This window comes from Pongo abelii, chromosome 4 (genome assembly GCF_028885655.2).
Source record: "Pongo abelii isolate AG06213 chromosome 4, NHGRI_mPonAbe1-v2.0_pri, whole genome shotgun sequence".
Lineage (NCBI taxonomy): Eukaryota > Metazoa > Chordata > Mammalia > Primates > Hominidae > Pongo > Pongo abelii.
In genome coordinates this window covers 158,139,026-158,153,138 of record NC_071989.2, presented here as the reverse complement: position 1 = coordinate 158,153,138, position 14,113 = coordinate 158,139,026, and the positions used below count along the sequence as shown (strand labels likewise).

At 37.2% G+C, this 14,113-nt stretch overlaps 1 protein-coding gene across 5 annotated transcripts in view; it reads left to right on the top strand.

Moving 5' to 3' along the window:
• The window catches only part of CSNK1A1 (casein kinase 1 alpha 1), a 57,116-nt gene that overhangs the window by 31,623 nt on the left and 11,380 nt on the right, over positions 1-14,113 (top strand). Inside the window, exons 5-10 of one of the 5 annotated variants that reach the window (XM_024246753.3) lie at positions 1,779-1,862; positions 6,491-6,630; positions 7,651-7,729; positions 9,568-9,642; positions 12,399-12,505; positions 13,959-14,071. In XM_024246753.3, coding sequence (XP_024102521.1) covers positions 1,779-1,862; positions 6,491-6,630; positions 7,651-7,729; positions 9,568-9,642; positions 12,399-12,505; positions 13,959-14,071 — 598 coding nt within the window. 5 annotated transcript variants of the gene reach the window in all.

The following is a 14,113-nucleotide window of genomic DNA, read 5'->3' as shown; positions in this document are numbered from 1 at the left end:
TCATACAACAAAACTAGTGTTCATTTGGGGTCTCTGAGAGTGGTTCAACTTACGGGGTGATTGGGTTTTAGCTAGTGGCGCATGATTGCAGTTAGAAACTAATTGTGTTGACTTTTTTTCTGTAATGATTAGTCTTACTGAGTGAATTGCTTTCTTTATCGATACTATGTTGAGCTCGGGCAGACAGGCAGCATTGGCAATGCACTAAGCATGTTGTGATCTGATGATCTATCTGATAGAAATTCTCAACTTCAGGACAACTTGGGGGCTTTTTTTTGTTTTTTTGTGGCTTTTTTGTTTTGTTTTTGGAAGGAAGATGCCCATTTGTTTTACTAAACTATTAGGAAATGTTTGGTGTTTTTAGGTCTAGCTATAAATGTTTACCTTTGTTTGCCTGTATGAATGCCAACTGGGAGCCATTACCATTAGAATTGGTGTTATTTGTCAATGTGAGATACTGATGGTCTGATTAGGTTTTAGGAAATTAAATTTTTTTGTTGAGCTTTAAATAATGAAAGGTGTTTAAATATACACATAACTTATCTTGTCATTCCCAAGTTGCATTAAAAAATATTTTATAGCTTTTCTCTGAAGTATACAGGTTTTTATTACTGTAAAGCCTGGTAATTCAATTGAAAAAATAAAATTACTGTTCTTAAGTTTTGGGGCAGTTTTGTCCATTTGACTCCAATCTTCTTGGCCATTTCCCAGCCCTCTCCTTCCCGTTTTCTTACCCCCTAAAAACCCATTATCACCATGTGATTCCTATTCTGCATCGTTGACATTGCAGTACATGGTTTTTGCCTTAAATTTAAATGATGACCTAGATATCACTTTGCCTTCCACCCCCCACCCCCACAGCCCCCTTAAGAATAGCTTGTTAATCGCATAGTTGTCTTAAGGAAGTGTAAGTTATCTAGTGGTGAAAACCTTTTTAGGAGATTTAGGTCTCCTTTTCTCCTTGCAGATATTAAAAATAATTTTGTGGAGCTGCTTGCTGTTTAACACTGTTTTAGAGAGGCCATGGGGTAGAAGCAAAGTGTTTTACTCAACTAAGATTCAAATGCTAAATGTTGCTCTTGAACATTTTAGATTAGTGTTTTGTTTATGTAGTTGATTTTTAGTGTTTTCTGTATTGTAGTTTGAAAAATGCCAGTTGTATGAGACTGGATTCTTTGGTCAGCTTGTTCCAGTAGTTTTCTATTCATGGGGGAAAAATGGTTTTGGGGGGCTTTTGAGGACAATTTTTAAAGTTAAATTTCTTATTTGGAAAATTGTTCTGAATTTGATATTTAGGAGTGGCCACTCCAATCTTAGTGAATTTGCTCATCTCTTCCAGTAATCAGCCCTGCATGCTTACGAAAATAAATTTTAAGGTGACTAAATGCCTTCTACCTCTTCCTTACTGAAGATTTTTTCCCCCGTACAATCTTTTTTTGGGGGGGAAGGGCAGATTGTGGTACCAAAGATTGCAGATCTAAATTCCCCATTTTTGATTAAAAATATAAAAGAGCCAAATGTCACCATTGCTATCCCTGTTTCAGGCAGTGACACAAAATAGTGGCATTAAAAACCTGAGTAATTTCCAGAATTCAAATGTTCTTGAGCATGTGATTCTTATTTGGAAAACTGAGAAGCTACAGTGCTTGGTGGAAGAAGGATGGCATTTGGCTACCCTGTTCTTTCTCTAATGCCTCGGTGTTGCCTGTCTGCGCCGGCCATTGTTGCAATGTAAGCAATACTGTTTGATGCACTGCCACCCTCTATTGTCTGTTTAGTGTTTAGAATCTCCAGTGGGGAAGAGGAAAAGAAGCATGACTGTTAGTACTTCTCAGGACCCATCTTTCTCAGGATTAAACCAGGTCTGAAACTGTCTCCTATTCCAACCTCAATCCCAAATTCATGTGCTTTTCCTTTTTATTGTTTTATTTTGATGATTTTTGTTTTGTTTTAATTCTGGAGAATGTAGATCTTGCTCAAGCACCTCTTACGTTGGCATTATTCAGACATACTTGGCAAACATAACATTACTAAGATATTTCTTTGTGGCTTTTGCTTAAAACTTATAAAGTTTAGAAAAAAGCTAAATGAAAATAGGATATTATGTTTAGCTCTCTAACATACATATGAGGAAATGATGTTGGTCTACTACTGAAATTGTTTACCTAATAGTAAACTTGAGATAGAGTGTTAGTTTTTAAAAATTTATTTGGAGTTATACAACTTAATGCACGAAATATATTTAAATTCAGTTCATTAGTGCTATATAATGAATATATTCTACCTCACCTCTCTTCCCCTTCCCTAAGGAACTTCAGGTAAGTGTAGATCAGATTTCAGATCTAGTGTTTCTAGAACTTATTTCCTCAGTCTGTATTCTCAACTTCTAGCAAATGGATATTTACAGAGCATTATATGCTCTGGAACTAGAAGATACTGCATTCTTAACAATATAACAATAACATAGCTTAAGCACTTATCAAGCTATATGGTAGATTGCCATTAGTAATACATTGAAATATATTAAATTTAGTTTTTGGCAGGCTGGATAAACACCCTACTAATTTTCTAAATTTGTAAGTAGAACTCTTCATATTTTGTTGTACTTTTGTTGAAGTTAAATAGCTTTTTTATCACAAAATTTAAGTTCATAAATGTTCATGCTCCTGAGCAAATGAATCTTAATCATTCAGTTTAGTATACAGTGAAGAGGAAGTATTGGCATGAGTAATCAAAAAACAAAAAACATACTTTGTAATACCTTAAATTATCCACATGTATCATCTGGATAATCATTTAATCCTTTTCCATACTGCCCAGCTTTATTCCAGGAACCACCTCCAGCTATTAAAAAAGGTTTCAGAAATTCAGAGTTATTTTTATTCAGGCAAAGAAGTACCAAGTATTGTGACTAGTTAGATAAGGAGTGGGGGGAAGACAGTAGATGGTGGATCATTAGGCGTATTAGAAGAATAAAACTAGTTTTATAGTGCCTCATTTTTACTTACCCATTCACATATTTTGCTTACATTTCGTAGCATCATTTAATAATTTACAAAGAAAGTTGTATTACATTGTTTAGATTTTGTACATACAGGTTAGCTAGGTTTTTAGTAAAGTGACCTTGTGAATGTTTTAGAAGGGCAAGGGAAATGATGACCCCTGGTTAGGAAAAAAAAAAAAAATGCTGCAAGTACTAAACACTAAGATTAGCCACAGTGATTTTTGAAGAAAATGTGCCTCTATTGAATGGAATTATGGAATTATCCCCCCCCCTCTTTTTTTTGGTTTTTGGTTTTGTTTTATTTTTTGTTTTTTGGGGGTTTTTTGTTTTGTTTTGTTTTGTTTTGTTTTTTGTTTTGTTTTGAGATGGGGTTTCACTCTGTTGCCCAGGCAGGAGTGTAGAGTGCAGTGGCGCGATCTTGGCCCACTGCAACTTCCACCTCCCAGGTTCAAGCAGTTCTGTCTCAGCCTCCTGAATAGCTGGGATTACAGGTGCGCGCCACCATGCCCGGCTAATTTTTGTATTTTTAGTGGAGACGGGGTTTTACCACATTGGCCATACTGGTCTTGAACTCCTGGCCTCAAGTGATCCGTCTGCCTTGGCCTCCCAAAGTGCTGGCGTTATAGGCGTGAACCACTGCGCCTGGTCAAATTATCCCCTATTTATCAACTCAGTTCCCTGTGCCTTTGAAGAATAGGCTGCATTGTTTAAAATGGGCGCAAATTTTACTCATAACATGTAGTTAGTAAAAATCCACAGAAAAGGAGCTTGACTCACTGAAGGAAGTGCCTGTGTCTTTGCACATAAAAGCCTATAATAAAAATGCATTATCTTATGCTTATTTGATACTGACTTTTCCTCATTTGGTTCTGCCTTTACATATTTACAGCTTTTTGGTTGTATCTTTGGCATCATGTGGTTTCATGTAAACATTTCCATTATATGTTTATATTTATTAGTTTTAAACAGCAAAGCATACAGAAAGCTACTAAAGAAGCTTGATAGGTACCCGAAGGTAATGAACCACCAAGAGTTTTATTTCCTTTTTTAATTTCAAGTAGTTTTCCTTTCAGTTGTTTACTGAGAATAGGCTATCTTTGTTCAGTGCTAACATTTTTTTCCTGACGTATTTTCAGTTTCTATAAGAGGAGAGCATTTAAAATTATTTGCTCTTTAGATTTTTGTTTTTAGATTGAGATGTTTAAGAAGATCGTGTTTACATATCTGTAGTTTTCTTGATAAATAAGGTTTCCTCCTTCGGCGTTGTGGGAGGAAAGAACTCTCCAGCGAACACTGAATTTTTATAAAGCAGTCTTTTGGTTGTGAGAAAGTGTCTGGTTATTGAGTCACAAATGGAGCTATTGAATGTAGATTTAGACATGAATGAAACTGTTAGACATACTCATGTCAGAGCTCTTCCCTTTTGTCCTTCATTTTAAAGTACGAAAGGAAGCAATCCTAGAAAATGTGAACTGGAGGAAATTCTATGTACTAATCACTCTTCATTCAATGTCTACATATTTCTTAGAGATATTTTTAAAATACCATGAAGCTGAATGTCCTTTTGTGTTTATTTTCCCCATGTTTTCTTTTCACTATGACTCTGCAGAACTTAATCATCATTTTTGTTTTGCTTAACAAATGTATTTTGCTCATTTTAATATTTGTGTACTGATCTGGTTTTCATATCAAGAGAAACTTAAAGTATAAGCTTTATTTCTTAGTGTTTTACAACACAATTTTTCCTGTAATGACTTGATTGCTTAGGAAGGGAGTTTAATCTTTTTACTTTGAGAGTCTTCATCATCCAGTTAACATTTACTAATAATTTAATCTTCATTCTTTTATAGTAGACTAAGTAAAAATCAGTATCTCGTTGACATGGTGACTGAAGCTCAACTGTCAGTGTCTTTACTGTCCAAAGTATAATTGAGAATAGGTTATAATGCTTGGCTGAAATAGATGTTACTCATGCTCCTAAGAGAGGTACTTGGTCAGATCTTTATAACCTAAATCAGTAACTTGCTTTATTTATTGACATGAAATCTGCAGGTTAGGTGATCAAGTTTCCCAGCACATCACAAATTATAAACTGTCAAAAGGGACCCAGTAGCCTAATGGAGAGAAGAACTACAAAATTTAGGAATAACTAGAGAACAATAGACTAGGGCTGTATAGTGTAAGGGCACATAGACCTGCCTAGCTTAATATTTGTAGATTAACTTTTATTAAAATATAGCATAATAGGTGATTTTATGACAAAAGCCAAAATTTTAAATAAAGATTATTTCTTTTCATATGGTAGGTAAATATGAATATGTTTTGGATTTCTTTTTCATAAAAATAGTTATTTACTTATAAAAGGCTTAAGTTCTGGAGTGTAAACTTGAATTACATACAACAATTAGCTACATTATAAATGAATACATTATTCCCTGAGTACCATATAGACATGATAACACTAAACGTTATTTTGTTCTAAACACTAGTTTTTGTTTTTAGTTAGCTCACTTAAACTGCTAATTGTAAGCCACCTTGATTTAAATGCTAAGTGCTTTTTTGGGGGATTTTTATATCAACTTGTTAAATTTTCCAGAAGTTTAACCTGACCCATCTGTATAATGTCAGTGCTAAGTAGTATTTTTTATTAATAAAAAGTCTTGGTTTCATTAGCAATGTCAGACTTTTAAGGTAGATAACAAGCATTCTGTTGGCACATTTAAGAGTGGCCTTTGTAGGAGGGAAGAGTTCAGATAGTTTATATCTGGATTTTTTTTTTTTTTTTTTTTTTTAAGACAGAGTTTTGCTCTGTCGCCCAGGCTGGAGTGCAGTGACACGGTCTTGGCTCACTGCAACCTCTGCCTCCCAGGTTCAAGCTATTCTCCTGCCTCAGCCTCTTGTGTAGCTGGGGCTACAGGCATGTGCCACCACGCCCGGCTATTTTTGTATTTTTTGTAGAGGTGGGACTTTGCCATGTTTGGCCAGGCTGGTCTTGAACTCCTGACCTCAAGTTATCCGTCCGCCTCAGCCTCCCAAAGTGCTGGGATTATAGGCGTGAGCTACCGCACTCGGCCATTATATCTAGATTTTGAAACCTCATGTTTGTTTACCAATAGTAACAGGTGTACAGACTATCAGGTGTCATTATGACAAATAGCAGCACTCTTGTTGCTTCTGCTGTCAAGCATGTATACATTTCTTACTTTGTAAAGACAGGTTCCTGAGTATGTAATGAAATGGGCCTGTGAAATCTGCAAACGACAAGGATAAACTACTAGACTGTTTTTTTTTTAACTTGATTTATTGATAAAGACTAGTAAAAGCTTATGGGGGGGTGTTAAGTCTGTTCATTATCTGTTCTATTAATACTTAGGATACTTTATTTTGATATATTTGAATGCATAGAATAGATACCATTTAATGAATAAGAAGCAGTTTAATTGAACAAGGTTGGAAACCTAATGTTTCTGTATTTCTCTTTTAAAGTTATTCCTTATTGATTTTGGTTTGGCCAAAAAGTACAGAGACAACAGGACAAGGCAACACATACCATACAGAGAAGATAAAAACCTCACTGGCACTGCCCGATATGCTAGCATCAATGCACATCTTGGTATTGAGCAGAGGTAAGTTCGAAAATGGAATGTGCTTATCATAGCCATAGCAGAAGCCATCAATGGGTTTTTGAAATATTTTAGTTTCTTACAATGTCTAAGGATGTTTCTTGGCTGAGGATTTGAAGGATGCTTATTAATCATTTTACCTGCTGCTTTAACCAGTGTAGAGAAGACTGTTAAATGAGGTCTTTTGGATTTTTTGTTGTTGTTGAAGATTGTCTCTTGGGGGGAAAATACTGCGTGATAGAAAGTTAGAAGCATAAGTGCAATGTTGACATTTCTTTTTGCAGCTGAAGATAGTACATATATTTTTAAAGCTATTTGGGGCTTTTTATACTTTAGTAATTCAGGTTGAGTTTGGAAGAATGCATTATAAAAGTTCCTTTCATCTTTTACAGTCACTTTTTGCTCCTTAAAACAAGCATAGAAGTAATAAGTGGAAAAAACAATGATATGCCTCAGGTTAAAGAACCTCATACCAAGAATTTCAGGCTTAAGAAATATCCATGAATATCTGAATGATCTAGTTTAAACTGTAATGTCAGTTTTTCTGTACGCCAAGGCATTACCTATCCTTAAATATATATATATCTCTAAATATATATTTGTATGTATGTGTATATAGATATGTATGCATGAATACATTCATATAGATGTTCAACTAGTTTTAAGTTGTAACTCCTTTTCAGTACTCCTGAAGTTTTTTTTAATGAGTTTCTGCAAAATATAGAAATGTCATCCTGCTTGGTTCATTAAGCTCATTTAGAGGGTTGTTTAGCCAAATCCTTTTTGTTCTTTTAAATTGTAAGACACTTGTTCGTCTGATTTTGGATTCCATGGAAAAAGTTTTGTTTAGAGGTAGGTAACACATGAACTTTTTAAAATCACCTTAAATAAGTAGCTTCTTGCGTAAGACACCAAATAGTGTTCCCTCCTCATTTGGGAACATTTCTTCTGGGTACTTGACTTTCTTTCATATGTTTTTCATCATAATAGTTCCAGTTTATAAAATTACGTTCTCTTTTCTAGTCGCCGAGATGACATGGAATCATTAGGATATGTTTTGATGTATTTTAATAGAACCAGCCTGCCATGGCAAGGGCTAAAGGTAAACCAGACTCACATTATCAGATTTTTCTCTCTCTTTTTTAGAATAAAAATATATATTGGAGAAGATAAGATTTAAGGTCCTTTCTAAGTCTGAGATTTTTCTGAGATAATAAAGAATTAACCTTAATTTACTTTTTACCTTTTATCTGGGAAAATGAAACCAGATCATTTTAGTAAGAACTTAGTTCAGCTGAAGAACAGTGTCCTCTGAGAGACAGTAAGCTGGTACCCACTGGTAGCCACTAGCTCTGTCTAGATGGAAGTGGGCATGGACTAAGAAAGGTGGAGACTTTCTCATTTTGATGGGTTGCCATTATGTTGAAAATGTATGTTTTTATGTACAGCAAGACCTGTTTATCCAGCAATACATGTCCTAACATTTTGTTTCTATTAGCTAGGAGTTTACTGTTACTTTTGTGAGTGTGTGTTAATGATAAATCACCGTGTCCTAATTTTGGGTGGGGGTGGGGGCCTGGGGAATGGTCTTGCTCTGTTGCCCAAGCCGGAATGCCTGGCTCACTGCAGCCTCAACCTCCTGGGCTCAAGCAGTCCTCCTACCTCAGCCTCCTACCTGTAGCTGGGACTACAGGAACATGCCACCATGCCCAGCTAATTTTTAAAGTATTTTTTGTAGAGACAGTGCCTCACTGTGTTGCCCAGACTGGTCTCAAACTCTTGGGCTCAAGCGATTCTCCCGCTTCAGCATCCCAAAGTACTGGGATTACAGGTGTGAGTCACCACTGTTGGTGTGTCCTAAATTTTAATGGCTATTTTGGTACCTTACCAGTTCTTTGGAGGAATACCTGTATTTATTGAGTGGCTGTGAGCTAGTTGTAGTGCTCAGTCCTTGGGTAGGTAGCTTTATCTAATATGAGTATTTTTAGTTTAGAAAAATATTGTGACTTATACAGTTAACTCCATTTATTAATGTCACTAATTGATGAACAAATTTTTTTGTATTAATCTGATGCCTTTGCCCTTATGTTGAACATGGGTTAAGAAAATGCTTTTCAGGCTGAGCATGGTGGCTCATGCCTATAATCTTCAACACTTTGGAAGGCCCAGCCAGGCGGGTCACTTGAGCCCAGGAGTTCAAGACCAGCCTGGTCAATATGGCAAGACCTCACCTCTACTTAAAAAAAAAAAAATAGCAGGGTGTAGTGTCACATGCCTGTAGCCCCAATTACTCAGGAGGCTGAGCTGGGAGGATTGCTTTGAGCCCAGGAGTTCGAGCGAGCTATAATCGAGCCACTGCATTCCAGCCTGGGCAACCGAGGGAGACCTTGTCTCAAAAAAATAAACAAACAAACAAAAAACAAAGAAAAGGAAAAAGGAAAGAAAATGCTTTTCAGCTGGGTATGATGATGCACACCTGTAGTCCCGGCTACTTGATAGGCTGAATCAGGCGGACTGCTTTAGGCCAGGAGTTGGAGGCCACAGGGAATTACTGCTGAGCCTGTGAATGGCTACTGCACTCCAGCCTGGGCAACATAGTGAGACCCCATCTCTTTAAAAAAAATATATAGAAAGAATGAAAATGCTTTTCAATTTTGGCCCCAGCCATTTTTACTTAAATCTAATATCCATATATTCATTCCTATTAGACTCACCCTTTCCCTATAACTAAAATTATATTCTTAGAGAAGAAACTTACATCAGAAGTTAACAGTTTGGGAAAAATTTTTGTTAGATGTATTATACTTTGATTTTTTTAATTCTGGGTTAAAATTTCTCTTGAATCTCACAGGTATATGTTTATATGTCTAGTGCATTAAACTACCATGGTTCTTCTCAGTAGCACTGAGTATATCTTTTTTATTTTATTCTTTTCCACAGGCTGCAACAAAGAAACAAAAATACGAAAAGATTAGTGAAAAGAAGATGTCCACGCCTGTTGAAGTTTTATGTAAGGTAAGTATGTATGATGAATATTAAAAAAATATAAATGAAGCCAGGCACAATGGCTCATGCCTGTAATCCCAGCAGTTTGGGAGGCCAAGGCAGTAGATCACTTGAGCCCAGGAGTTCAAGACCAGCCTGGGCAACATAGGGAAACCCCATTTCTACCTTAATAGATAAATGATCCGGCTGGGCACAGTGGCTCACGCCTGCAATCCCAGCACTTTAGAAGGCCGAGGTGGGCGGATCGCTTGAGCCCAGAAGTTCCACAAGACCAGCCTGGGCAACATGGTGAAATCCCTTATCTACCAAAAATACAAAAATTAGCTGGGTGCAGTGATGCACATCTGTGGTCCCAGCTACACAGGAGCCTGAGGCAGGAGGATCACTTGAGCCCGGGAGGCGCCAATTGCAGTGGTACAGTCTTGGCTGTCTTGCAAGGATCTGAGATTGTGCCACTGCACTCCAGCCTGGGTAACAGAGTAAGACTCTGTCTCAAATGAGTGAATAAATGAATGAGTGATCCAAGAAGAAAAAGGAACATTTTATTTGCCAGCTCTGGAATTTGTAACATCGAGTTAGGTAGCTATTCACCATTTTAAATTTACATTTTTATTATTCTAAATATCTTTAACAAGGGCTTTTAACATAGGGGTCTTTTTAAATAAGTGTTTTGCTAGGCACAGTGGCTCACAGCTGTAGTCACTTTGGTAGGCTGAGGAGGGTGGATCGCTTGAGCTCTGGCGTTCGAGACCAGTCTAGGCAACATGGTGAAACCCCATCGCTACAAAAAATGCAAAAATTAGCCTGGCATGGTGACGCATGCCTGTAATCCCAGCTTCTTGGGGATGCTGGGGCAGGATGCTTGAGCCCAGGAGGTCGAGGCTGCAGTGAGCCAAGATTGCACCACTGCAGTCCAGCTTGGGTGACAGAGTGAGACCCTGTCGCAACAACAACAAAAATAAGTAAAATAATAATAAAAAATAAGTTAAATAAACGTTTTAAGTAAGTAAAATAAGTGTTTTATGTTTCTGGTTTGTTAGGGCTCTCTAATCTGTTGAAAACTAGGGGTAAATAAACAGGGCAGGTAAACATTTTCAATAGAACCTCATTAATCTATAAGAAAAAGTAAGAAATATTCTCCTTACCCTAAACTAGTGCTGGAAAAGAAAGGTTATCAACAATTAGTACATTAAGGAACAGGGAAACATGCAGACAGATTGGAGCAATCCAAAATAGCAGCTCTCCAACAATACAGGAATACAGAAGACAGTTTGAATCATACTCATTTTTTCTGAAATTTTCAACTTCATAGAAAGGCAATTGAGTTTAGAATAGAGAGGTATTTGTGTCATGATGAATAATCATGATCTTGTCCATAAAAAGAAGGCCATACGGTCTTTCAGACAAGAAAGAATTGTATACCTGAAATTAAGTACAAAGCAGTATACAAATAAATAGTTGAGGGAAGAAATCAGTGAGAGTTAAAATAGTAATTATAAAGTGGTGAGATTGTTTTCAGTCTCATTGTCATACTGTTTACCATTAACACGGGCCATAAATGTATATAAATGTAGAGTTTTAGAAAGATGTATAATATGTGTTATTTTACATCTTTTAACATATGTATATGTTTCAAGTGGTCACCCAATTTATATCAGTGCAATCAATAAAAAATGTTGCAAGCATTTCCATTCTATCCTTCCTAACTCCAGGACATGAGAAATTTCTCATAAGGTTGTAGAAAGAGATTGTAACTTTAACTCCACAATCATAAGGTTGTAGAAAGAAGACTGCTTCCTTTAACTTTACCACTCTCCACATTGGCGTTTACTCTAGGAGAGGAGATATAGAGGTTTGTGCTCTTTTAATATTTTGTATTTCCACATTGCTGATTGGGGAAATCCTTTTGGTGACTAATACCTAGAGTCTTGAAAATGTTTATACATTGTTGAGAATCTTTCCTAAGGAGCTAAATGGAAAAATTCTGTGCCCACAGATGGACTTAGCAGTATTATTAATAATAGAGAAAAATTAGAATACATCCAAATGTTCAATTATAAAGAACAAGTTAATGATGTATATACTAGGTAGAATATCATGCAACCATTTAGAAACTTCTGAAGGCTGGGCATGGTGGCTCACACCTGTAATCCCAGCACCGTGGGAGACCGAGGAGGCCAAGGGGGGGGCAGATCTCTTGAGCTCGGGAATTTGAGACCATCCTTGGCAATATGACAAAACCCTGTCTCTACTAAAAAATACAAAAAATTAGCTGGGCGTGGTAGCTCGTGCCTGTAGTCCCAGCTACTCAGGAAGCTGAGGTTGGAGGATCGCTTGAAGCCTGGGAGGTGGAGATTGCAGTAAGCTGAGATTACACTACTGCATTCCAGCCTGGGAGACAGATTGAGACCCTGTCTTTAAAAAAGAAAAAGAAGTTCATGAAGAGGCGGGACTTTGATAAAATGACAGGTTTTAACAAGTGGGCTATATAAGTTATTTAAGAACATAGTACTGTATAGGAAAAGCACTATATGGGAAAAACATATGTATTTCTTCTACTAATATTGTACATAATAGGGTAGATAGGGTCATGAAATTTTATTTAAATTTATGAGGAGACCAAGCCATCATTTTAGCTCTCATATCTTCCTATGAAATGGTAAAATATCCCACCTAAAAATATCTTTTTGCTTATACTTAAATGCACTTATTTTTCTATCTTGAAATGTTTGTTTTTAACTTTGTTTTAACCCTTGAACCTATAGGGGTTTCCTGCAGAATTTGCGATGTACTTAAACTATTGTCGTGGGCTACGCTTTGAGGAAGCCCCAGATTACATGTATCTGAGGCAGCTATTCCGCATTCTTTTCAGGTCAGTTTTTAAGGTATTTTAAGATTATAAACTCTGTGAGGGAAATTGGTTAAATTTACCTAACAAATTCATTTTGATAAATACTAAAGTAAAGCAGATCTAGCTAACATGAATAAAAGGTTTAAGAAACTGATTTATTTGGGACTAATTTGGCATTTTTCTATTTGTAGTGTAAATAGGTGATTTTAGTTTGGAGTGGATGGAGAGTTGAATCATACTCAAAGTAGAATGTAACTTTTCCAGAATAGTTATAATTCATCTTAGATATAAGTGGCTGTCAGTGCCTTCTGGAACGCTCCAACTTTGTTACAGTAGCAAATAAAAAGCAATTAAAATACCACATAGTCATGGAGTCTGATCAAGTGGTAGCAGTCCTAAACTAGGGTAGGGTTCCTTAGGCACAACCCAGAACTGGTCTTGAAAAAGGGGGGGAAATAGGTTACATGTGGCTCAGACTCTTAGTTGGAAGAGAGTAAGAATTGAGGTAATCCGGCCAGGTACGGTGGCTCATGCCTGTAATCCCAGCACTTTGAGAGGCTGAGGCAGGCAGATTGCTTGAGGTCAAGAGTTAGAGACCAGTCTGCCCAACATGGTGAAACCCCATCTTTACTAAAAATACAAAAATTAGCCGGGTGAGGTGGTGCTCGCCTTTAATCCCAGCGACTTGGGAGGCTGAGGCAGGAGAACCTCTTGAACCTGGGAAGCGGAGGTTGCAGTCAGCTGAGATCCCCCCAGTGCACTCCAACCTGGGTGACAGTGAGGCTCTGTTTCAAAAGAGAAAAACAAAGAATTCAAGTAATCTGCCAGGTGCAGTGGCTCACACCTATAATCCTAGCACTTTGGGAGGCCGATGGGGGTGGATCACCTGAGGCCAGGAGCTTGAGACCAGCCTGGCCAACATGGTGAAACCTCGTCTCTGCTACAAATACAAAAATTAGCTGGGTATGGTGGCAGGCGCCTGTAATCCCAGCTACTTAGGAGGCTGAGGCAGGAGAATTGCTTGAACCTGCGAGATGGAGGTTGCAGTGAGCCGAGATTGCACCACTGCACTGCACTCCAGCCTGGGCAACAAGAGTAAAACTTGGTCTCAAAAAAAAAAAAAAAAAAAAAAAGAAAGAGAGAATTCAGGTAATCTTTTAACCCCAGAAAAGTGTCTTCCCCAGGCACCAGTCAGACATCTTATTCCCAAACTTCCAGTTGAATATTTACTCTTACTTGTTTTTAGGAAGTACCTCCTCTTATGAGTATTCCCCTAGATAACTGACAGCTTGATTTCGTGTTTCAGTTTTCATGCTGCCTTTTTCATCTATAATAAGAAATATTTTAGAAGCTGCCACACTTGAGGAAATATTCGTTGTGTAAAGAAATGCTCTCACTGTCTTAAAAAGTTAGTAGGTTATATAACTGGACTCTGTTATTAAAGGATTAACATAAAATATTTTATGTTTTCCAGGACCCTGAACCATCAATATGACTACACATTTGATTGGACAATGTTAAAGCAGAAAGCAGCACAGCAGGCAGCCTCTTCCAGTGGGCAGGGTCAGCAGGCCCAAACCCCCACAGGCAAGCAAACTGACAAAACCAAGAGTAACATGAAAGGTTAGT